Source organism: Candoia aspera, chromosome 5, assembly GCF_035149785.1.
Source record: "Candoia aspera isolate rCanAsp1 chromosome 5, rCanAsp1.hap2, whole genome shotgun sequence".
NCBI classification, from domain to species: Eukaryota; Metazoa; Chordata; class Lepidosauria; order Squamata; family Boidae; genus Candoia; species Candoia aspera.
Window position 1 is genome coordinate 40,825,422 of NC_086157.1, and position 25,882 is coordinate 40,851,303.

The 25,882-nt window shown below is 38.6% G+C and overlaps 2 protein-coding genes across 8 annotated transcripts in view; one reads left to right on the top strand and one right to left on the bottom strand.

Moving 5' to 3' along the window:
* The first annotated feature begins 9,676 nt into the window (after positions 1–9,676).
* GYG2 (glycogenin 2) lies at positions 9,677–22,353 on the top strand. The gene is made up of 8 exons (XM_063305063.1): positions 9,677–9,819; positions 14,299–14,473; positions 15,256–15,418; positions 16,688–16,814; positions 18,300–18,513; positions 20,632–20,772; positions 21,555–21,653; positions 22,192–22,353. The coding sequence occupies exons 1-8, from the start codon at positions 9,677–9,679 to the stop codon at positions 22,351–22,353; spliced, it is 1,224 nt and encodes a 407-aa protein (XP_063161133.1).
* LOC134498783 (arylsulfatase H-like) overlaps positions 20,537–25,882 on the bottom strand; it is a 76,599-nt gene continuing 71,253 nt past the window's right edge. For all 7 annotated transcript variants that reach the window (XM_063305060.1, XM_063305056.1, XM_063305057.1 and 4 more), the window contains one exon: positions 20,537–25,388. In XM_063305060.1, the coding sequence (XP_063161130.1) occupies positions 25,021–25,388 (368 nt within the window). In that variant the 3' untranslated portion in view covers positions 20,537–25,020. The remainder of the gene's footprint in view (positions 25,389–25,882) is intronic.

The following is a 25,882-nucleotide window of genomic DNA, read 5'->3' on the forward strand; positions in this document are numbered from 1 at the left end:
CGCCCTGTCTGGGGACCGCGGCGGCGCCGCCCGAGCAGGAGCTGCTGCTTCGCTCAGCCGTGTATGGAGCCGCAAGGGCGGCTGGAGGACTTGAAGAGGGCGCAGGAGCCCGGCGTCGCCTTCGAAGCTCGTCTTACCTCGTAAAAGGTTTGCGCAGTTGGTATTGCACCTTGACTGGAACAGGGAGGGGAGTGCGTTTAAACGCCCCACTGGTTCTTGCACGAGGGTCGGGGAGAGGAATTGTGCTGCGGCCGGGCAAGGGAGGAATGCTTGGCTCAGGTTGGCAGAGCAGGGGCTCAATTGAAGAGAAGAGGGTCTCCCTGCAAGGAAGAAAACGCGTTGGAGTCTTTAGAGCCATGCTTTGCTAATAGTACTCTCCCTCTCTTTTTCCACCTTCCAAAAGTCACCTTTAATCAGTTCCGGAGAGAGAGCTACTTGTGTCTGCCTGTTGCATTTTTTAAAAAAATGTGTTTAATGGCAACGTAAAGGCAGCAAACGATTTTAGGCATCCCTAAGCCACCATTCAGTCTTGCTAAAAGATCTTCAGTATGAAAACTGTATGTAAAGAATGTATCCGTTTTAAACAAAGGTAAAGTGAAGCAGTTAACCAGCCAAACCAAAAGTTTAAACGAAAGCAGCATATATAATTGTGGGGAGGGGGAATATATAATTATGAACCATTAAGCTTAAAAGATAGAGCCAGGGAGAAAATTCTGTGGAGCAGGGACCAGCGCTGAGAAAGGATATCTCTAGTGCCCACCAATTTTGCTATACTTAATGGCAGGCCACTGAATAGGAGCTTCACTTCAGATCTTAGCAGACTACAAACTTTGTACAAGTTTAGGCTGCCTTTCAAATAACCTGGTCCAAAACCATTTAAGATTCTGGGTTTTGTCAATTTGTGCAAATGGTTGCAATCTGGATAGTCCCAACAAGGATTTGAGCTGAAGTTTCCAGGTTGTCTTTTAAGGCAGGCCCTGTGAAATTGCAGTACAGTAGTTTAGTCTAAAAGAGATTAGCATATGCAGAACTAAGATTAAGTCCACCTTCCAAAGAATGGATCATAGCAGTTAGTAAAAACCGCACTCCTTACCTATCATTCCACTGGAAAAAAAAATGTTTTCAAAAATGTTTTCAAATGCCACCATTTGAATTAGGAAGTTGGTCTTTCAGAAGGACAATAATCCTGCCCCCCAAAACTAGATCCTTTTATCCAGATCAGCAGACTTATCCCCCAAGCTGAGTATTTCTGTCTTGGCAGTGCTTATTCAGAAATAAGTCCATTGAGTTTTATGCCCTACGATTCCATGTGCATAGGATTATGCCTTATAGCTGAAATGTAGTATGTTTAGAATTATACTTTTATTGCATCACCTTTGAAGAACTAATGCCTGTGTCAACAGATGTCCAAATAAATTTCTTGTCCTGCTATTGTATGATCATTTTAACTTCGTTAACAGTGTCTTTTGCTTTTCACTGACTACCTCCTACCCTGGGTAATGCAAATAGTGAATGTTGATGGCTATTAAATAGTTAATATTTTGCTAGGGAATTTGAAGAAGGGAACATGAAACTACTTGTTGGACCCTCCTTTTGCTGGCAAAAGGGAATGGAAGCATGTATACATTAGTGTCTTAAGCTTTGCTTTGTGTTGAATCTCTGCGGATTTCTTTTTATTTTCCCCAAAAAAGAAAGGGGGGAGGGAAGAGACTTAAATTTAAAACAAAAGACAATCAGAAAAGAAAACCCTTTTTTCTTCTCTTCTCCTATCCCAAAGATTTTAGGGACTGTATATGTGGTCAAAGTCTTAAATCTGAAATGCTAGAGAATATATCAGTGTTAATTCACTTGTCTTTAACAGGAAATAAAGGTAATCCCAACTGGCAATTTTTTGTCTTGAGGAGGACCTGCTGAAAATAAGGAAAGAGTTGTGGCATTAAGGAATGCCCTTTGACTTTAGGCATTACTCTACTAGCAGTTGAAAAGATGCCTGGTAAGTAGATTCCCACCCCCACTTTCTCCTTTTGTTCTTTGTTCTCTGATATTTTTCCCTCTGGGAGTTTTGTTAGTTTTTAGGTGCAGTGTCAACATTTCTGCAATATATTACCTATTGATCAATAAGAAAGTAAAGAATGTATTTTATTGTGTGTGCATTTTGTAACTGAATACCCACAGCACAAATGAACCTACAGATGTTTCTGCTGTGGGATTGGTTTCAATCATGTGAAAGGGATTTATCTGAACAAAAATATTTTAATATTGTAAAGAGTAATTGATTTTTTAAAATGTGCGTTAGAATAATTTTCAGGGGGGCACTTTTAACTAATAGTTTACTTCTGAGTACACATGAGTAGAATTATTTATTAATTTTGCTTCTATATCAACAAAGCAGCCTGAAACATACTTTATGTAAAAAAGATATAATTTGCTGAGCTTATATTAGCTTGCCCATTTTGCCTCACAGAAATGGCAGGTCTAGTTAGATTTCCAATTATCCATTTTGAGATAAATTTTATATTCTGCCTATAATTTTATGCTAGTCATTATTAGCTCAACTAAAGACGAATTGGCAAAATCAAAAATTGTCTGTAATGAAGTAATTTGTCTTCTTTACATACTAAGTGTTGTTTGATGAGCAACACATCTGTTTTCAGAAGAAAACATCTATTTACAGTAGTTGAAATTTTTTTGGAAATGCTGCAGGGAAATTATATGCTTTGCTTTGGTTCATAATACTAAAGATTTAAGCATCTATTTCAAATCAGAAATTTGAAGAATGAAATAATAATGGTTTTATTTGCATTTCTTTAAAATAGGCCAGATCTAAAATAGGCCAATTTTTACCATAATGAGGATAGGGCTACCTCTTAAGCCAGCACAGAGAAACTATATTATAAAATTAGTATAGTAGTATATTTGTTTACTCAGTATACATCCTGCCTTTCCATTCAGAGAATTCTCAAAGTGATGTTAGAGAAATATAAAAAGGGATTAAAAACCAAAATATAAAAATGAGACTCTGAAAACAACTTTATAGTGTAAATGATGTATGCATGCTATTAAAATGTGCAGCAATAATAAGGCATGGAAATGTAGACCAATTGAGATGAGTGTTTATTTTTGTGAACGTTTATTTTGTGGTTTAAGAAAAAGCAGAAGCTCATGGAATAAACTGTGCTAGAAGTATGTAGCTCAGCCCACATTATGCTCTGCTTATTTCATACAAAAGAGTTAATAGGACTGTATGAGGGGGCCTGGTTTTGCCTCAGTTGCATCACACGGTTTTCCTCTACAACGGGAGGAGGCAATACTGTTCTCATTCCAATAACTGGAAGATTCTTCCGTGTGCATGCACAGAATTTTTCTCCAGTTACTGGAATTGCTGGTGAAGACAGAATAAGTGAAATGGAGCAGAGTGACTATTTGCTGTTGGATGCAAAAGACCTTTGTTGATTCTCAGAGTATCTTTGAGGGGCAGCTTTGCTTTAATAAGGCTCACTGTGTTTTTAATAAAACACAGTGTACGTCTTTGAAGAACTGCATAGCCTTCCTGACCTGCAACCCAATGTTTTTTTTACTAGCTCTTTCATGTGTCACTAATTTTAGTGAGCCAGGAGGACTCCATGTGAAGAACTTATTTCTACTAATCTTAGTCTAGTCATCACCTGTAAAAGATTGCTATGCAAAATCACTGCCTTGAGTTATTTATAAAATAGTAAAGGCAGGGTAAAAATTAAATAAATCACTATCACAAATGGAGGAACTCTGCGTTCTCTTTCTTTCTGTTAGATCTTGAAACATGGTTTTGTGGAACTTCCTACTACTATTTTGAATGCAATTTTCAAATAAATCTCCACCCTGGCTAATGTCATCAACTCTTTAAAGCTTGCAGAACCTCAGGAACCTGGTCCTGTGGTGTGGGCGTAAGACTGATGACTCCACTAAAGATAACTTTCTAAACGGATTTATAATCATTATTAGGGGAAATACTTGGGGAATAAAGCATACATTTTTAAATAGTAAGTACTGCTTAACTATACTTAGGTTTAACGTGATCAAATTCCATTCCTCTTACTTGAGATAATTTTCTCTAGTTGAAGACTCTGACTGGTGTTTTCCTCAGATCAGGTTTCTCTGAACATCATCCTATTGAAATCCCAAATAACCAGAATAGACACTGCAGAATACTCTTACTTTGTTTTCGGCTCTTTTTATTGCCTCTAGCTTCTAGAGAGATTTCCTTTTCAGGACTTAATATGCTGAAGCCCTTTTTGGCTAGATGTCTTCTCAAATCTTTTTGAGATGGGTCCTAGTGCTTGCTTCAGGTTTTTTCAACTTAGATACTAGTTTTGCATTTCAGTTTTTTTCTTAGAGTACTTTCAGAAGAGCAGATTTTCTACTCCCTTCATCCATAGAACTCATTCACTTTCCCTTAGCAGTTCAGTTGATACCCTGCAATGATCTTTCCTTGTTTGAAAATTCTGGCCAGAGTCTCTTCTCAATAATCTTCCTTACTGACTGTCGTATTGTCAGTTCAGATTGATTGGGTCCTTAACCAATCCAAATTGTACTTAACTACCCCCATGACAATGGTAATCAAGGCAGCCATGGTGTGTCTTGCCCAATACGGAATGACGACACTGTAGTCTACTCAGTTACAGTGCATTCGGAAAGTATTCAGACCTCCTTCACTTTTTTCAATTTTGTTATGTTGCAGCCTGATACTATAGTTCAAATTCATTTTTTTTTCTCAATCTACACTCAGTACCCCGTAATGACAAAGTGAAAACAATTTTAGAAATGTCTGTAAATTTATTAAAAAGGAAAAACTGAAGTATCACATGTACGTAAGTATTCAGACCCTTTGCAACAACACTTGATACTTAGCTCAGGTGCCTCCCATTTCTCTTGATCATTGCTGAACTGTTTCTACACCTTGATTGGAGTCCACCTGTGGTAAATTAAGTTGATTGGACATGATTTGGAAAGGCACACACCTCTCTATAGAAGGGCTCACAGCTGACAATGCATACTGTATCAGAGCAAAAGCCATGAGGTCAGAGCTCAGAGACAGGATTATTGCAAGGCACAGATCTGGGGAAGGCTACAAAAATTTTTCTGCTGCACTGAAGGTTCCCAAGAGCACAGTGGCCTCCATAATTCTCAAATGGAAGAAGTTTGGCACAATCAGGACCCTTCCAAGAGCTGGTCACCTGGCCAAACTGAGCAATCGGGAGAAGAGCCCTAGTAAAAGAGGTGACCAAGAACCCAATGGTCACTCTGACTGAGCTCCAGAGATCCTGTGTGGACATGGGACAAAGTTCCAGAAGGGCAGCTTCCACTGATCTGGGCTTTATGGCAGAGTGGCTAGACGGAAGCCTCTCCTCAGTGCAAAACACATGAAAGCCCGCTTGGAGTTTGCAAAAAAGGACTGTGAGGAACAAGATTCTCTGGTCTGATGAAACCAAGATTGAACTGTTTGGCCTCAATTCTAAACGTTATGTCTGGAGGACACCAGGCACCGCTCATCACCTGCCCAATACCATCCCAACAATGAAGCATGGCGGTGGCAGCATCGTGCTGTGGGGGTGTTTTTCAGCAGCAGGGACTGGGAGACTGGTCAGGGTTGAGGGAAAGCTGAATGGTGCAAACTAGAGAGATCCTCAATGAAAACCTGTTCCATAGCGCTCAGGACCTCAGACTGGGCCGAAGGTTCACCTTCCAACATGACAACGATCTTAAGCACACAGCCAAGACAACACAGGAATGGCTTAGGGACAACTCTGTGAATGTCCTAGAGCGGCCCAGCCAGAACCCTGACTTGAACCCCATTGAACATCTCTGGAGGGACCTGAAAATGGCTGTCCACCAACGGTCCCCATCTAACCTGATTGAGGTTGAAAGGATTTGCAAAGAAGAATGGCAGAAAATCCCCCAATCCAGTTGTGCAAAGCTTGCCGCGTCATACCGAAAAAGACTTGAGGCTGTAATTGCTGCCAAAGGTGCTTCAACAAAGTACTGAGTAAAGGGTCTGAATACTTACATACATGTGATATTTCAATTTTTCCTTTTTAATAAATTTACAGACATTTCTAAAATTCTTTTTTCACTTTGTCATTATGGGGTACTGAGTGTAGATTAATGAGAAAAAAATTTGAACGATTGTAGTATCAGGCTGCAACATAACAAAATTTTAAGTGAAGGGGGTCTGAATACTTTCTGAATGCACTGTATATTATAACCTTGGCATTATATTGTACAAACTAAAGTTCAGCATTTTTTTTACAGGCCAGTGTCCATTGCTTTTCATATAGCCTTCCTGATATAGCTGCTCCCTTTCATGAAGGGGGAGCTGCTACACATACAGGTAGTCCTCGCTTAATGACCACAATTGGGACTGGTATTTTGGTTGTTAGGTGAAGCAATCATTAAGTGAATCCAACCCAATTTTACAACCTTTTGTGGTGGTGGTTAAGTGAATCACCATGGCCATTAAGTGAATCACGTTCCCCATTGATTTTGCTTGCCAGAAGCTGGCCGGAAAGGTAAAAAATGGTGCCCACGTGATGTTGCGACAGTCATAAATTGAACCAGTTGTAAGTCCCTTTTTTCAACACTGTTGTAAGTCCGAACCATCACTAAACATATGGTTGTAAAGTGAGGACTACCTGAAGTATTATATAGAACTGTAGAATAGCCATGGACTTAAAATGATATCAAAGGACCAACTAAAAAGGATGTTTATAAATAAAAAAATGATCTAATGTGTGTTGAAATCTTGTCTTTCTCTTGTGAAAAAGATTTTTGTTTTTCCACCCAAATCTTTTTTTTTCTTTAGATTTATTTTAGTAGCATAGTAGCTCATTTTATTACTGGCTAGAGGATGTTGCTTCCTAGATTTATAAAAAAATAGTAAATATACCCTCCCATGGACCTTAACAGAATCCCTAATTCCATCTATAAGTTTCATATTTGAAAAACGAGTCAAAATCAATCTTTTTTTATCAAGTTGAAAAAGAATTTTAAAATACAGATGAAATTTGATATAGCACAAATCTTAAGGGACCATTTTAAAAATGAGAAATAGGTCTCACAAATATTTGTTGGGGTCTTGCAGTTTTGGTACATTAGGGAATAGCTACTTCAGATTCCTGGTTCTAAGACTGCTAGTTTATAATTACAGCAAGTTAATATTTAAGTAAATTAATTACTTAACCAAGTTTGGCTACTAAATAATTGAGAAGTATCACATCAAGAGACTCAGGAAATACCAGGACTATAAGTTAGGCTGGAAAGTGGAAGACAGATTTCCAGAAGGCAATGGCAAATCTTATTTTTGCCAAAAAAACAAACAGCATGACATATCCAAGTGTTAAGCTGGACTCAAGGCAGTCATTTCTTTTTATTAGTTAGTTCAGTCAGACTTGCAAGTAGTTGAAAATCATTAGCTCAGGGAAGTGTTTGCACTTGCCATAAATGAGAAACTTAATTTAGAGAAGTATTACTAAAGTTTTTTAAAGGTGTACTTTAAGTGCACACCAACAGGAGTATGGGCAAGCAATCATTTAGTTTGAAATGTGACAAAGCTTATTTGTTACACCTAGTGGACTGTGTTTTCCATAATCCTCAATTTATATGGTGATATTGAGAATGATGGAAGATAAGTCCAACAGGTCTAGGCTAATTACTAGATTATGGAAAGCTATTCTAGATACTGTTGGCCTGCGAGTCATTAATAGCCTGAATCAGGAATAAAAACAATTACAGGATTGGATAGTTCCAATAAACTAGGCAAATGGAGATGTGGGATACAATTAATATACCTTAAGAAGGAAAGAAAAAATGAATAGTGCAATAGTACATTTCTGTCAGAAAGGGAGGAATATAAAGGACTACTTCTGGAAAGTTAAACTTACAACTTGCATATGGCTGTACCTTTTTGCATCTCTTGAAGTCCCCTTTGGCCACATAGCTGAAAATTGCCAGTATTATGTCCTGCTGATTTAAGTATAAAGCACATGTAAATTGTAGCTTTAAAATAAATTTAATCTTTTTCCTAAAACAACAACAAAACATGCACATTGAAATCCCCTGGTGGTGTTTTTTTTTTTGGTCTTCCCAAAGCCCCAAGAAAAAGATGAAAGGTCCTGGGTATATCCATTAAATGAAGCGGCCTTTCACATCATTGCCCCAGCCATACAAAGCCTTCCTACTTTAGAATCTTGGAATATCTGTGCATCCAAATGGTACAGAACACATTCTAGAACATGGTTGTGCAGAAAGAGTAAATATGTTTGTTCTGTTTTCGAGCATCTTTTTTTTTCCTTTCCAGAACTCTTGCGACATTGCTGGAAAGATTAAACGGAGGCTAAACCATTATTAGGGTCCCAGATTCCCAAATGAGTTAGTTTAATAAAATAATCATTATATATAATTACAATTTGCTCAGTATCTTAATTAGCAGTATCTCATGTTTAAGTTACATTGTTGGCAACAGCATTGTGATCAGGGGCTTATGAAAAACTGTAGGGGGTTCAGGTTGTACATCCAATATCTAAGCAAAATGGTAAGTAGATTCCAAGGCAGGGCAAGAAAGAACTTAAGGACAGTTATAAAAAACTATCCTTCAAAGTATTTAAGAACTCTGGACAGTGTGTTCAACATGGCTTAGAACAAGGCAGCAATGGATGCATCTTGAACTGTGAAAAGTAATTTCAGTGGATTACTTTAACAAAAGGCAAGTTATTAAGAACAAGAGAGGGCTGTTTCATTTAGAATCATGGTAATGGTCCAATATTATGTGATAAAGAAGGATGGGTCAAATTTCAAGATTGCAATATATTTTTTCCCAATATGCTGGGTGGTGACTCAGAATAAGATAAGCAATACCAAATACTTTAATTTCTCAGAAAAATTGCTTTCAATTTAGTGGAGGAATGAATCCAGTTTTCCTTAGTTCAAATTTGTAGCAGCATTATGTGAACAACAGCAGTCAAGAGACTTGTATTAATTTATGTTAGCAGTTCTCCTGTTTGGACCATTTTGTCCTGAACTATATGGAATCTGTGAGCTCTGCTAGTCTCTAACAGCAGGCAAAACGCAGATTGCTGAAATACGTGTCTGGAATGCCAGCATGTCTCAGATTTTGTATAATAACCTGTATCTGAATAAGACTTGTTTAGTCAATATGCCTGCCTCATAATCAGTAGAATCCAATTGCCTGGGCACAGGTGAACACATACAGAAGAAATCTGCATCATGTGTTATGCTTAGAATTTAGTAGGGAGGCATAAGCTGAAGACTTGTGTTAGCATTTCTTTCTTTCATAGGATGTTGATACCAGTGCAGTGTCTAAATCAGCGTTTCTCAACCTTGGCAACTTTAAGATGTGTGGACCTCATCTCCCAGAATTCCCCAGCCAGCCATGCTGGTCTAAATAGAGTATATACTGCCCCCCGAAACAGCAACAGTAATTCTCCCTATTTTTCTCTATGGAAAAACAAGTGTTGGAGATAGTGCTATACACTGTACAGTGTTAACAATAGCCAACAAATAATATTATTTAGTAGAAGAAAGCTACCATGGGCTTTTTCTAAAATTTCAATTGTCCTGCAAAGTGTGAAGTGGTCTAGCCAACTCTGGATTAAAGGACCATTCCAATTTTCCCCCCCCCTCAATGACAGACCAGGCTTTTGTGACTCTTGCCACTAATGATGTTTATTGCCATGGAGCTCTGGTTCTTGGACAATCCTTGAGGAACCACAGAACATCTAGAAGACTGGCAATACTAATTACACCTCAAGTCTCCAGGGCAATGAGGTAAGGACACATCTCCCCATTGCATTCTGTTATCTGATTAAGAAACAGCAAATGCTTGCTGCATATGTACCTTAATTCCCAGCTAGCCAAGGTAATTAAAACTTTTGTGGCTGAAATCAAAATCCTAAAGTTTTAATTATCTTTAGCTGCTTTCTACTGATGACTCTATATTTCAACCACTTTGTGTCTAGAACTGTAAGCAAATAATGGTTAGAACCTGTAAATTGTGCAGAATAACTCTGGACTTGTTTTGTCAGCCTTAACAATTCCTAACTTTTAATATATAACTTTGGATACCATTTTTAAAAAATATAGTAGTATGTCTGAACTTCTATTCAATTTTCTATCTCTAGGAAGCAGATAGGGTTATCTAAGGCTTAGCAGGGGATATGGAACTGGGTCCAGGCAGTGAATTCATCCTTGAGAGAGGGGGTGCCCAGTGAATTCATCCTTGAGAGAGGGGGTGCCCATGCTTAATGAGGCAGTGGTCTATCCTATCCTTAAGAAACCTTTTCTGGACCCTACCTACAACCTCAGTTGGAAGGAGCTAAAATACTAAGTTTAGTGGGGAAAAGCAACTAAGGAATTTTTCAAATTAGCATGGAGAACAGACAAACCAGAGAATTGCTGGCCAAAGTCCTTATTTCAGTGGTTTCCTTTTATCTGGCAGATCTCCCCTTCTGTTTCTGGTATGTAAGTCCTAGCACCTTTTAAATATTAGAAATAGAATGACAAATAATGGAACACTGTATCCCAGTTCAGATATCTGTCTGAATGTGTCTGAATGCCCAAACTTGGAAGAGAATTATGTGATCTGCTCCTACATCTCTGCATGATAATGAAAAAGTACTGGTTGAGGACAAACCCAACTTAAATCACGAAAAGCACAAAATCACAGTAATATGCTCATCTAACATCCAGACCCCATGCCTTACGGATTTTTCAGGTCTTCAAGGACTTACAAAATGTTAGCAGAATCAGGGTCCCATGAATCTCAGAGAATTAGGATTCCAGAGACCGGGTGCTACAACAGAAAGAATGCTTTCTGGTCCCACCATGTGGCACTGTTTAATAGAAGGGACCTGGCACATGCCTACCCTGTCAGATCTAGCGGGATGAGCAGAAACAATCAGAGAAAGGCAGTCCTGCAAACAACCTGTATGACAACCAGCACCTTGAATTGTACCTGGGAGCCAGTGCAGCTCATGGAGCAGTGGTTTAACTTGGATGTACTGAGGTACACCTGTATCAAAAATGATACGGCTCATGATCATGGACGCCTATCTCAGATTAAACAAATATCAACACACCATAGGCAACCTGAAAGAACAACTAGAACAAACTATGACTTTTGAACACATCAACATGCTGACAACTACAATCAAGACCACATCACTGAGACAAGCCGAAAAAAGGAAAACCAAACTCCAAACCAAACTACTTAAACTGAATTCCAGAAACAAAGAGGCACCAGAACCAGAATGGGTGGTCAACATGTCCAGCCTCTCACTATCCACTGCAGAACACAATATCCTACAGAGGGGCCTAAACTACAACACGGAAGATGCAAATAAATTAGAATTCTTCACAGCTTTAGAAGCAGCAGTTAAAACTACAGGACTCACTACAGAAACCCAAGAGGACGTAAGACAAGACCATCATACCACAAATCAGAAGGGCACGGAAACAGAACCAACTGAAAGCAGAGGACAGAGCAGCCCTTAAACACCTAAAGATGGACCAAGCCATCATCATCCTCCCAGCAGACAAAGGTCACACCACCGTCATTATGGACAGATCACAGTATATACAAAAGGCCAAAGAATTACTTGAGGACAAAGAAACTTACACCCCAGTGAACACCAATCCTATACAGAAACTGGACAACCAGGTAAAAAGAATTCTCAACAACCTCACCAAGAAAGGTCAAATTATACAAGAACAGAGGCAGATGAAAAGCAGTGGACCCGTCCTCCCATGCTTCTACGGACGCCCCAAGATACTCAAGCCGGGCATACCACTTTGGCCCATTGTATCATTACCAGGGACTCCCACATATAACATAGCTAAAGAGCTTACAAAGATCTCAGACAACTCACAGAGGAGAGAGAACACTCTATCAACTCCCCACTACAGTGCCTCCAGAAAATTAAAAACATAAAAATAGAAGAAGATGAGATCATGGTATCATTCGACGTTACAGCTCTCTTCGCATCCATAGACCTGGCACTAGCGAAAGAATCCATGGCTGAGGTTCTGCGCAACACACCTGACCTAGCCAAAAATACCAAAATAGAAATACCCAGGATAATGGACCTCATCAACCTCTGCCAAACCTACTTTCAGTTTGATGGAGAAATATACCAACAATTCAAAGGAACACCCATGGGATCACCGATTTCAGGACTTATAGCAGAGATTGTAATGCAGTGTCTGGAAAGGATAGCATTCCCACACATACAACCCGAAGTATGGATCCAGTATGTAGATGATACTTTTGTCATAAAACAAAAGAAACAACTGGAAGAAACCCACAAAACCATCAGTAACATCTTTAATGGAATAAAATTCACAAGGGAGGAAGAAAACAACTCACTACCATTCCTGGACATCCTCATCAGTAGAGGAAATGATGGTAAGTTAGAAACACAAGTCTACAGGAAAGCTACCCACACCAACCAAGTGCTCCATTACCAAAGTAACAGTCCAACCTCCCACAAGAGAAGCTGTGTAAGAACATTATTCAGACAACAAAATGGATCTTCCAACAAAATGGATACCCACTCCACCTTATCAAAAAAATGCCCCACCACCCAACCCACTGCAAACCAACCAATGGAAACTATGAAAAGGATAACCCTGCCATACATCAGAAACATCTCAGAAACCACCAACAGACTGTTACAACCACATGGCATCACTGTAGCACATAAACCAACTAAAACTCTTCAAAACATATTAAGCAAGCCAAAAGACCCAATAGCCCAAGAATAAAAAACGAGTTATTTACAACATACAGTGCAAAGACTGTAACAGCCACTATGTAGGACAGACAGGCAGAAGACTAGCAGAGCGCATCCATGAACACCAACTAGCAGTCAGAAGACACGATGAGAACTCCTTAATCTCACAACACATGGACAGACTCAACCACAGTTTCAACTGGGAAACAGCATCCTAAACCAAGCCAAATCCAAAAACACTAGAGAATTCCTGGAAGCCTGGCACTCAGACCAAGCAGCCATCAACAGACACATAGAGGTAAACAACATTTACATACCATTCAAAAGAGACAATAGAAAAGCCAAAAGACCAGTACACTCCCTTGCCAGCAGTCAACAACCAGATATGCAAAAATCAACACTAGGATTAACACCAGATGAACCATCAAACAGCACAATACACCCTAATCAAGGAACTTATAACTCAGGCAATCAAGCAAGCAGCAAACAACAGCTCAATCAAAGAACTCCTAAGGAGAGAACAACACCCCTATCAACACAAGCAGGGCAAGCCACAGTATATAAACTGAGAGCAAGCCCCACTCCCTCTTCGCACTGAACATGTTGCCTAGCCTGGTGATGAAATGTCTGCAAGAAAACAACAAGGCTCAGAGAGCACCAAGGACTCCACATGCACATATACATAGACATATGACAATAATCAATAAGAGAAGCTTAATTACAGATTGACCTGGTATTCAGCAGCAGCCAAAAACCAGGGACTCTGGAAGTCCAGTGACTGGTCACTCGGGTAGGGTAGAGGCAGGGCTGCCTGCACAGCCTCATTCTCTGCCACGTTTTTGTTCTCCATATATTCCAGTTAATGCTTGAATAGGGTTTCCGTCTTTGAAAGCAGATACTGATAAATAGCAAAGCAGCTCTTTAAGACGTGAAGGCGTATCTCTGTCTAGATCTCTGCTTTTAGAAACAATACTGGGCTAGGTAATATTTGATTAGCAGCAGTAGGTGTATGAGGCTAATTTGATCTTTTTAAAAAAGAAAGAAAACCCCTCTTGAAAGAGTAATCACTACCCAAGTATCGTTCATCTGGAAATCACTTCACTAGATGGAAACACTTGAATTAAAGCTGATATTGACCAAGTCTTAACTCTAACGATGGAAGATTTAATTTATGTGTTTAAATTTTAAATGTGTCCTCCGGTCTGATTTTACACATTTCCGAACACTTGGCTCTTAGCCTTATCGGCAATCCTTTCAAATGGTTCTTAGGAAGTGTGTGTACTATATGTATGTGTGTGTATTCTGTTTTTGCTTCTTATTTCCATTGTATCCCATTATATGTCCATTGCACACACACGCACCCACATAAATATTTGTTTACCTTGTGTAGTTATTACTTAATAATTTTAAAGATTATTTAAAATCTTAAAGATTAAGACACTGTTTCAGTTCAGTTGTTTGAATTCCTTAATGCAAAAAGAGATTGTAAGATTCATGATTTTACTTGCTTTGGCAGGGCTGCCCTCAGGACCATCTTTGACTCTGTGGTTGATGTTAAAGAAATTGACAGCAATGACTTGGTGCACTTGACTTTGCTGAAGAGGCTGGAACTGGGTGTAACCTTTACCAAACTGCATTGCTGGACTCTTACTCAGTATAGCAAATGTGTCTTCATGGATGCAGACACATTGGTAAGGTCAGGGGTGTCAAAAATGACAAGCTGAAAGATTTTGCCATTAGAATCAACTGTAAAAAAAAAAAAACTCACTTGTGGGCATCTTCCTGTTTGCTTTGGAACTTACACTCAGGAGATTTAGACTCAGAAAAAACATATTTATGTAAGTGTGTAAATATGGGTACATAAATGTATGAACAATACCTGTACACTTGAAGATCAAATCTCTTTTGCCTAAGATAAATGATAGCCTGCACAGTTGGTAGAGTTACATATACTGTGTGTGTGTGTGTGTAGATAGACAGTGCCTTCAAGTCACCGTTGACTCCTGGCAACTGCCTGGACTAGTCCTTGCAGTTTTCTTGGCAAGATTTCAGAAGTGGTTTGCCATTGCATGCTTTCTAGGGCTCAGAGGGAGTGACTGGCCCAAGGCCACCCAGCTGATTTTGTGCCCAAGGCAGGACTAGAACTCATAGTCTCCTGGTTTCTAGCCTGATGCCTTAACCAGTACACTAAACTGGCTCTCATTAGAGTTACAATACAACTATAAAAAAACATGCAAGGTTGCAGAATGTTTGATTCTGCAACTATGATAGAATGTATTTACTATGTTAAAAGGGTGTTTAGTTATGAAGACCTTCCCACATCTTAGTGTATTTACATTGGTGCTGCAGAGCCAAAGCAGACTCGCTAATAGTAGAAGATAGAATAGTGAGTGGGATCAAGAAAGGATCTTGAATCACTGACATATCTGTAGCAGGGAATTGACTGTGATTCAAATTTTCATGATCTTTCTAGGTGCTTTGCAATGTTGATGAACTCTTTGAGCGGGAAGAATTCTCAGCAGCTCCAGATTCCGGTTGGCCAGACTGCTTTAACAGTGGTGTCTTTGTCTTCCAACCTTCTTTGAAAACCTTCAAACATCTCCTTCAGTTTGCCAATGAACACGGTAGCTTTGATGGTAAGTCTCTGGGCTTGTTCCTCTCCCTGGCTCTGGAGTGAGATTATTAGCAAAGTTCTTTTAAGGATCTGAAATTTTGATGAAAGTCCATCAAAAACTTTTCCTGAGATTTAAATCTAGAACCAGCTGACAGTAACAACCAAAGGCGAAATAGCTGCTGCTGCTGCTGCTAAAATTAACTCTTGTATGTATAGGTCCTCCATTCTTATATCTGATGGCATGTTTCTTGTAACCAGGTGTCAATACACTGAGCTTTTTAAACATATTCCTGTTTTGGGAACTGCTAGTTGGGGAAGTAGAATACTTTGGAACTCATATGCAGATAATATTTTTGGTGGCAACTGTATTACAGATTTTAGCTCTCAGACTCTTTTTAAATAATGTTGAAATGGCAGCCTGTAAAGGTGGTTTTAACAACATGACCACATTGAAGTTTTAACATACGTTTATCTTGCTCACATTTTCTGCCGTTTTCCTGAATTTGACATTCTTTATCTTTTCTTGCTGTTTTTACCTGGTGAGCTATGTTGGAACAAGGAATTGATTTACGGATGCAATGATCTTTGTTTTATTAAGTTATTAAACTAGCATCATTTTAAGGCTACGCTGAATTTTAAAAGATGTTCACTGCCAGTATAGTTAAGTATTGGACTGTAATCACAACGATTTAGAAAAAAGCATAGTGGATGGATCAGCCAATCGTGTTTTCTACAATAATGAAGGAAAGTTTTTATAGATTATGTACTAAGATAGACAGACAGGTGTGTGTCTGTGTGTGTGTGCGCGCACGCATGTGCATGCGCACATAATAACACAATACAGTGTAAAGCTCTGACCCACAGCACGTCTAATATTTTTTCCTGAACATGAACAGTTTACTGGCAAAAAAGAGCCAAATGATAGGGCATGTTTTCAGTGTATGAAAAGTGCTTGGTATTTTATATAAGTATGTCTCTGTTCACAAATAATTGAGCTAGACATTATTACCATTTAGTTGATTTTGGTTTCCAGGCATGCCTTCTGTCTGGACGAAGAGATTTAGGAAGCATTGTTGTACAACATAGTTAATCTGGGTTTAAAGACTAAGCTTTGATGTCATACTTCATTTTTCTTCAAACCAAGAAAAATTGCCGCCATATGTGTTGACTGCAACTCTGGAATATTGTGGGTGTTGAACTCTTAACACCTGTGGATAATACTGGATTGGGAAAGGCTGTTGTTCACATTGATAAGTGTTTGAATTTTTCATATGCTCTTTTTATTCTTTAGGAGGCGATCAGGGATTGTTAAACAGTTTTTTCAGCAGCTGGGCTACCAAAGACATTAATAAACACTTGCCATTTATCTATAATCTAAGCAGCAGCACTGTCTATACATATGCCCCTGCTTTCCATCAGTAAGTATTAAAATGTTTTTGTTTATTGATAATTCAGTGATAAGCAATTCACTTTTTTCACAGATTTCTCTTTCTTATAGCTAGCAATGCAACCCTAACCTCATACGTATCGCATGGTAATTGATAGGTGCAGGCCTTCTGTCTTTATATCAGTTACATGCACTTTCAGACATACCTTTTAGGATATAATTAGCTGTACTGAAAACATTGTCTTCTTCTGTCATATTATTACTATTAATAGATATGTTTAGGTCATAGTGATCGGTTGCTAATATAACTACGTATATAAGAAGAGAAGAACGAACTTACTGGATTTTACGAAAGACTTGTGTAGACCAACTTCAGGCTCCCACCATGATCAAACAGACCATGGGAAGCACAAAAGCAGGATAAAAGTTCAATACCACTTTTTTCTGTCCTCCCTGGTCTTAATAATCAGCAAACAATAATCATTCTTTATAATCATTGATAAACATTAATTTGACTCTAAGATTCACAAACATTAATTTGACTCTATGATTCGGTTAGACAAAAACCAAAGCTCAGAGTCATCAGTATCAGTCATTATGCCTTTGTAATCCAGAATTAGAAATACTTCCACCTTGAATGCAAAATTTAAAACATCTAATTATTCATCAGACAACAGTACACACAGAATAAAAGCAACTAAGGCAATCTATGTTTTTATCACCTCAAAAATCCAAAATCTTCACCAGGCTTCCAGTACTTTGACCTGCTTTATGTTGGAATGTCTAAAGCAGCGTTTCTCAACCATGGCAACCTGAAGATGTGTGGACTTCAACTCGCAGAATTCCCCAGCCAGCATGGCTGGCTAGTTATCACCCATATAGTGGGTGAAGTATTGGAAAATGTTTACATTTGCAGCTGCTTTAAGTGCTAAAATGGCTTGAGTAAAGTGTTTCCTGTCATTATGAATTACAGTAATGGCATTGAACAATATGCACTGGTTGAAATCAGGTTAATGCAGTTACTTGACATACACCCTCCCTGCCCAGCTGCACTCGAGTGGTGCTACAACACCCCGTTCCCCACCTGCACTCATGCTGCACCACCCCACTACTTCCCCCACTGACCACACTCGCACGGCACTGCAGCACATACCACCCCCACCCAGTCACACTCCATAGCACTCATCCGCCTGCTGGCCCGCTTGCAAGATGCCTGGGATTTGCAACTTCCTGCCAGCTTCCCCATTGACTTTGCTTGTTGGAAGCAGACTGGAAGTTCCAAGTCGCAGTCACATGACATCGTTTAATGACCTATAATCCTCACTTAACGACAGCAACGGGGACTGGCAGGATTGCCATCCGTAAGCGATGCAGTCACATGATGTGCTTTTTGACTGCATCATTAGCGACGGAAATTCTGGTTCTAATTAGTGCTGTTAAGTGTCAGGAATTGAAGTGGTGATCTTATGTCAGCCATTGAACTGAAACAACATTGTTTTACTTTTTTCCCTCTCAGTTTTGGTAAAGATACGAAGGTGATTCATTTTTTGGGACCAGCGAAGCCCTGGAACTACAAGTACAATCCCCAGACAAGAACAGTTACACAGAATGATTCAACTTCTGTGTCTGAAAATCAGCTGCCATTCCTGGAACTTTGGTGGATAACATACAGGTCCAGTATATTACCATTACTGGAAAAATTGCAAGAGCCTCCAATCCAGCAAGAGGAGGTAAAATGGTTAGGGTTAGGGCTAGTAGGAAGGATTGACTGACTTAATTATATGAGAGAGCTCTTTCATTCCTTACGTCTGACTTAGATGGTGACTGTGTTCAGAATGTGCTTACATTGCAACAATCATAAACCACATTTAGTTCGTCAGAAGTGTTTGTGCTTTATTACAATTAAAAATTGGAAATAACAATGTCCTGAAACATTTGTTTATAGAAATTAATGTTACTTTAATACAGTGAATTTACTTCCACCCAATTATAGCAGTAAGTAAATAAGAAGAGCCAGTTTGGTGTAGTGGTTAAGGCATCAGGCTAGAAACTGGGCAACCATGAGTTCTAGTTCTGCCTTAGGCATGAAGCTAGCTGGGTGTCCTTGGGCCAGTCACTTTCTCTCAGCCCTAGGAAAGAGACGGTGGCAAACCACTTCTGAAAATCCTTGCCAAGAAAACTGCAGGGACTTGTCCAGGCAGTAGCCAGAGTCAAGATTGTCTCAATGGTACAAAAGAAATCCCCTCCCCCCTCATTTCAGATTATTCATATTATCCTCCCCATTTCAGGCTGATGGTTAAGTTTCCTAAGGGAGATTTAGGCAAATTTCTCAAATGGCAGTCTGTTGTGGCACACCACTTTTGAAATTGTGAATTAATGTTTTGCATTATAGAATAGAGATCACAGAATGGGGAAAAGGAGCTCTTGGTCAAGGTGTTTGAGGAATTCATGTATAGATATCTTTTAAAACAACTAATGTGACATTCTAGCATGGTCTTGCATAACGTGTCACATCTTTATTGAACACATAGCTGATGTTCACTGCCTTTGGCTTCAGAGTTTGTGAAATTCTAGCATAACTAGCACTCTTAAGGGAATAAGTCAGATGTTCCAATCAGTAAGATGACAGGTGTGAGTTTAAGTGGCCTCATATTAAAAAAAAAAATACATGTTGGCTATCACCATTGGAATCTGCTCTTTATGACACAGGATAATGGAAATGAATCCTGACCCTATCAAGAGATGTCTGTGAGACTTAAATAATGTGTTGTTGATGTTCATGAGCCTAAAAGGGATACAAAATAATTGCCATGTCAGGTGGTATAGAAATGGAGAAAATGCAACACCATTGTTGCTCTTCCTTAGAGTGGTTCACCAACAAAAATCACCCCAAGTGTACAATACTTGTGGAGGGGGGGGGCACAAAGAACCCAAGAGTAACAGTGAAAGTTTGAAGGCCGGTCTTGCATAGTTTAATGTCATGAGTCCACCATAAGGAAAATTGAACAAGAGTAGTATGCATGGAAGAATACCAAGGAGGAAACATTCTCCAGAAAGCAGATTGCTTCAAGTTTGCTATAGATCTCCTGGATGGTCTAGTAGACTATCGGAACAATGTTCTGTCAATAGATGAAATGAAAGTGGAATGTTCTGAATTAATGTATGTCAACAGTAATGTACTAATTAACGTTTGGCTAAAATGAAACACTGCATTCTGATGAAACTGTCATCCCAACCATGAAATGTAGCGGTGGGAATATTATAGTTTGGAATTGCTTTGCAGCCTTAAGACCAAGATGGCTCACAATCACTGAAGGAATAATGGATTCTTGATTGTACCAGCATATTGTACGGGAGAATGTCAGAGTTTCCATCTGTAACGTTGTGATCAAATCGTTGTCTGATTGCTGTGGGGCTGACCAATGCCTCTGATCTCTGCAAGGGAAAAGGACCTTAGTTGGTCCACTCCAAGTGTTCAGTTCAGCACCAACCCTGCTGGCATTCAGAAAAGCCATTAAGACTTGGTTATTTCAGAATACCTTTGGAGACCGGTAATGTAGTGGGTTCCTATTTTTGCTGTAGGTGCTTTACTGACACACCATTCCTCAATATGATTATGAATAGGAACTTTGCCGTTACTGTTATATATTGTTATTTTTATTGTAATCTTTGTATTCTGCAATCTGCTTGGAGCCATGTTTGGACTGAGCAGCATATAAATTCTAGTAAATAAAATAAAGTTAAAAGCAGAAATAACGTCTAGAGGTTAAATATTTTAATACATATAGTACAAGCTAAGACATTTTCTCTTTTGAAGAACTTCATCTTTATAACAATTTGTATTATAGCCTGACATGAACAATGATGAGCAGACACCTGAAAGAGAAAATCCTCTTATTAACAATTCTTTGCCAGCCTCAGAAAATGCAGAATATATTTCAGAATCTGGTGTAAATTCACCCTGTGAGTTATCTGCCAAAAATAATATTGTGAGTATGTCTTCTTTATTATTGTTACTTTAAATAGTTGTAAACATTTGGAAGATGCTTCCATATGTTTGTAAAGATGTCATTTTCACAGATTTCAAGTATCAGTATATCTTCAGCTTACATATACATAGTTTAATTTATATGTTTAACTTTTCTTAAAAAACAGATGTTTCCTTTTCAAACCATCTCACTGAATTAGGTTTGCAGTTGGAAATGACTTCCAGTAAAATGCCTGTAAAAAAATAGTGGCTTTCTACTACAAAAGCATTCTTTGTTTACTTAATAGCAATGGGAGGTATGCATATTTTACTTGGAAACAACTTCCATCTCCCCCTTGGACTTTGATACAGCTTTCCAGTGAAATTAACTCTACAGTCATGGTATCGGTGCTTTTGAGTTCCATATTACAAGATGTTTAGGGTTTGGAAGGCCCTTTTTAAAAGGAATTATTTTTTAGTTGAACATGTCTGCGATTCCAACAATAGAGTTTTGCAACAAAAGATTTTAAGTGCATGCTGTTGAACGTGGCATACCAGTCTGATGGATATTCTTGTGCATTATTCAGTGGCATACAAAAATATTTCAACAAAAAAGACTAATTGTCAGTATTCCTTTGATCTTTTATGATTGCTTGGAGTCTGCAAGTGCAGTATTAAAGTAAAATGCTTAGACCATAATAGTATTTAGGAATATGGAGCGTGATCCAGCTGGGCTGTAATAGACGTTTTTTATTACAATTAAATTACAAATGCAATTAAAGCCTGCATTTTTATTTTATTCAGGCTGTAAAGAAAGCTGAGTGCAGCCTTGAAGGTGATATTGCTGATCCAAGCAAGTCCTTCACTGAGTTCCCTGTTCAGCCTGTTCCTCAGCAGGCTAAGGTAACAGTAAATATATCTGCTGTATGGCCCATTGAGAAGTTTTTGTTGGCTGTTTTGTCTAGGTTTACCCTTGATGACCATTGTAGGTTTTTTTATCCTTTGTTGATACTATTCTTTATTATTTTAATGTGTTAGCTGCAGAGTCTTATTCGTAAGATGGGCAACCATAGATTTAGTAAATTAATTAAATAAATAAATAAATTATGATAAGACTTTACAGCAAATATTTGTTTATTCTGCTATTCCACTACAGACATAGAGGAATATTTGATGAATAAGAGTCAGAAGAATGGCTTGCTTAAGTTTATCACATGATGGCGCATTGGTGCATGTTTCTATTCCAGTACTCATAGATGTGCTCGAGTCACCTTAGCTTCTGTAGTCCTGTGTCGCAAATGACTTAGTTACTCAGAGACCTGCAAATTCAACTGCTTGCGTTATTCAAATCTTGAATCTAGCTTTCTGGCTGTAGCTATTAATATTATTAAAAACAGTAACACTGAATATCTGAGATGCCTTTCATTCTTCGTTCTTCTAGAATGAGTTTGCCAGCTCTGTTGCAGAGGTTGCTGTTCAGCCAGAGCCAAAGGAGTCAAGTGCAGAAGATGAACGAAGAAAATGGGAGGAAGGCCATATTGATTATCTGGGGAAGGATGCTTTTGAAAACATTAGGAAGAAGTTAGATGCCTTTTTATTATAGGTGTTCTTTTTTACCCTTATTGCAACTGATCTGTTTACATTTGCAGTGCATGCAAAACCTTCAGGATTAGATATTCTGGTGAAAGGGAAATTTAAACAAAAATAGATTTTCTGACATGACTGTACTTGCAAGCATAGTTGTATATGTATTTGGCAGTGTTTAGTCTCAAAGAATGAAATGCATGGAGCTTTTAAAACTTCCTTTTGCTAGGTCAAACCTGGTTCAACTGGTCCAGAACATTACTTAGCTTAGGAATAGCCTCCACAGCCTTGCATCATATAAACTTCATAACTGGAAAATTAATCTGAAACTATGAAGAATGGTTTTATACTCATAGATGAAGTAAGTACTCCGTACTTAGTTCTGTATGGAGGAGGGTATAAAAGACTTGAAAGTAAAAAACTCAAATACTTCAGCAGGGTGAATAAAAACACGGGCATGATCCAAATATAGTCTCCAGGATTTGGAGGATTTTATAGGTTCAGTAAACCTTGCCTCCCCTCTTCTTTTACTAAACTCTGTTCATGGAGAGCAATGGATTGGTAAGGAAGACTCTGTACATTTCCTACATTTTCACCCAGCCCTCTTTTTTTATTTAGTGTAAATTATACTGTAATGTAACTGAAGTCTATGCTGGCTAGGAATTCTGGGAATTGTACTGTCAATACTTTTGGAAGAGGGCTAGCCATATTAATTTGTTACACCCAAACCTTAGAGCAGCTTGTAACATCTTAGGTCATGTGTCATTGTACTATAAGCCTTTGTGAACTGGGGCCCATTTTCATCAGATGCAGGAAGGCCAAGGAATGCATTATCTGATTAATGACAGGTAGCTCACCATCGGTACAATGTTAAGGCATTATAACAGTGTTTGTAATAGAAACTTGGTCATACTGGATTAATTAGGCCACTTTTTCCTCATTGCGCACTGGCTTCTTTGGTTGATAATGTGAATTTTTTTTTATTGTCAAGTGGTTAATCCATTGTGAAATTATAACTTGATAGCCTTCATTTTACGTAAGAGTATATCATTCTTAAATTTTAACATTGAATCTTAGGATAATTGTTTCAAAGTTTTATGCATAACTGAACCACTGAAACTCTTATGTATCCATTTAGATGATTACCCAAACTAATATACAACTTTTATCTATTATAACATTTGAAATATATATGTTGCACCCTCTCTTAAGTTTTACTGTGATTATTTCTTCCTTGTTTTAGGCTGCAGTCCTAAAGCAGAGATTCCTTTAATAGTTTCTTGAGGAAGTTTAGTTTTGCATGCAAGGAGGTGTCAGTATTACATATTTTATATTTTTCCACTCACATGTATTTCTTCGTAACTTTGGTTTGATACTTTCTGATTTTGTAAATATTTAGTAAAAGATGTAAATTCTACTTTATAATCTCCAGTTTTTTTCTTCATTTTTGTATACAGTAGATTATCAAATAAACATGTTATATTCTTGAAATTTGCATGGCCCTATTTTCATCATATTGATTTAAGAACTTTATAAAAGTAAAGAAATTATACTCATGAATAATTAGAAAGCAGTGAATATCATACTATGAATAGCATCTGAATATCCAGTAGATCCTGCTGATAAAGAGGTTTATCAAATCTATGGTAGTGGCACTATTTTAATGGTATGACCTTCCTTCTGTTACAGTACAGGAGTCAAGTGTTTCTTTCAAATAGAAATTATGCTGGAGGGTGGCACCTGGTTTTGCAGCATGCCCGCTGTATATTTATTTCTCGTAATTAAAATAATGTAAAGAGATAGATAAGGGGCGTGGCGCTGCGGGTTAAACCGCTGAGCTTGCCGATCGGAAGGTCGGTTTGAATCCGCGTGTCGGGGTGAGGTCCCATTGCTAGTCCCAGCTCCTGCCAACCTAGCAGTTCGAAAACATGCAAATGTGAGTAGATAAATAGGTACCGCTTCGGTGGGCAGATAACAGTGTTCCGTGTAGTCATGCTGGCCACATGACCACGGAAGTGTCGATGGACAAACGCCGGCTCTTCGGCTTTGAAACGGAGATGAGTACCGCCTCCTAGAGTCGGACACGACTGGACTTAAAGTCAAGGGAAACCTTTACCTTTACCTAAAGAGATAGGGCAAGAAGCCAGAGTGATGCTAAAGAGGTGTCTGCTGTCCCACTGTTAATACATAAGGGTCAGATTATGTACCCCTGTGGACTATATTCTTAAAGTGATCTGAAGGGAAAATTTTAAAGAAAGCAAACATTTGCCTTAGATGAGATGTTTCCATCTCCTTTCCTCCTCCTCTTCCTTGCAGTTGATCTCTAAAATTTAAGCTGCTTGGAAATATTTGGCTCTGGAAATACTTCTACAAGCATGTGTTTGGAAAGTAAAAACTACATTGATAAGGGGAGGATCCATTGAGGAAAAAAGGAAGAAGCAATGTTACGGTTTGGAATATCTCAAGGAAAGCAGCTGTTTCATCTGAAAAAGGATAGGCAAATAATTTAATGTAATTAACTACTGCATTGTTTAAAAAGTGAAACACCAAATAAGCTTGTAACTCACCATTCTATTTCACTCATTAAAGGTATGAATGTATAAGGGTAAGTACCCTATTCTTCACCGACTATATGAAGGATACATTTAAGACAACTTTATTTCAAAATAATTCTCTTAAAATCTATTTAAATAATGATGGTGTCATTACCACTTTCATCATTACACCAGCAAAAGGGGAATGTCCCACAACATGGCTGCAGCCAAGGCTTCCAAACAACATTGTATACATCAAGTTGTTGGGGAACAGCTGTGAGAGTATTACGATGTTTGGCCACGATTCTTGCAATTTGAGTTATGACCATGTTAAACAGTGGTTCAGAAGTTGGGGACAAGGGATTGGCCTCTGAAAGATCACGTGAAAGATCAAAAAGCAAGGGAGGGTCATGATGGGTTACTGCACCGAAACATTGGCACATTTTAGTTCCATAACAGGCTCCAGCCCCCTGTGGTTCAAAGTTTGGAGTTACATAATGGACTTTCCAAAGAGCGCCACCTTGGAGAGAACAAAAAGATACTCAGTACCTAGCATATAAATCTGGCTGTTTCCCAAGGCTATTCCACACTGAAAAGAGATTTGAACTAATTCTATTTACTTCTGTTCCTTTTTTTCACCTGGCTTAGGTCTTGATAGTTTGCCAGAAGAAAAAGGGGAAGATAGGTGCCTTTCCAGGTGGATAGGCTGTTGAATTTTATTTATTTCATTCATTCATTCATTCATTCCATTCATTCTTCACTGCACCAAAGGCTCTAGGCTTAGAGAAGCAGGGCAGGCTGTTGATGACAGACACCATTCTATATTCCAGTTCCATTTACCTCATCTCTCTAAGTGTTTGCTACCAAGAGTGGCTATCTACTTCTGTTTAGGTTAACACAAGATGTTAGACTGTTGTTTTTATTTCATCCACTACCCAGAGGATCCCATGATGGGTTATAATACTATAGTGGCTCAGTGTATTTTTCAACCAAGTTGGCTGTAGTTTGCTGTGT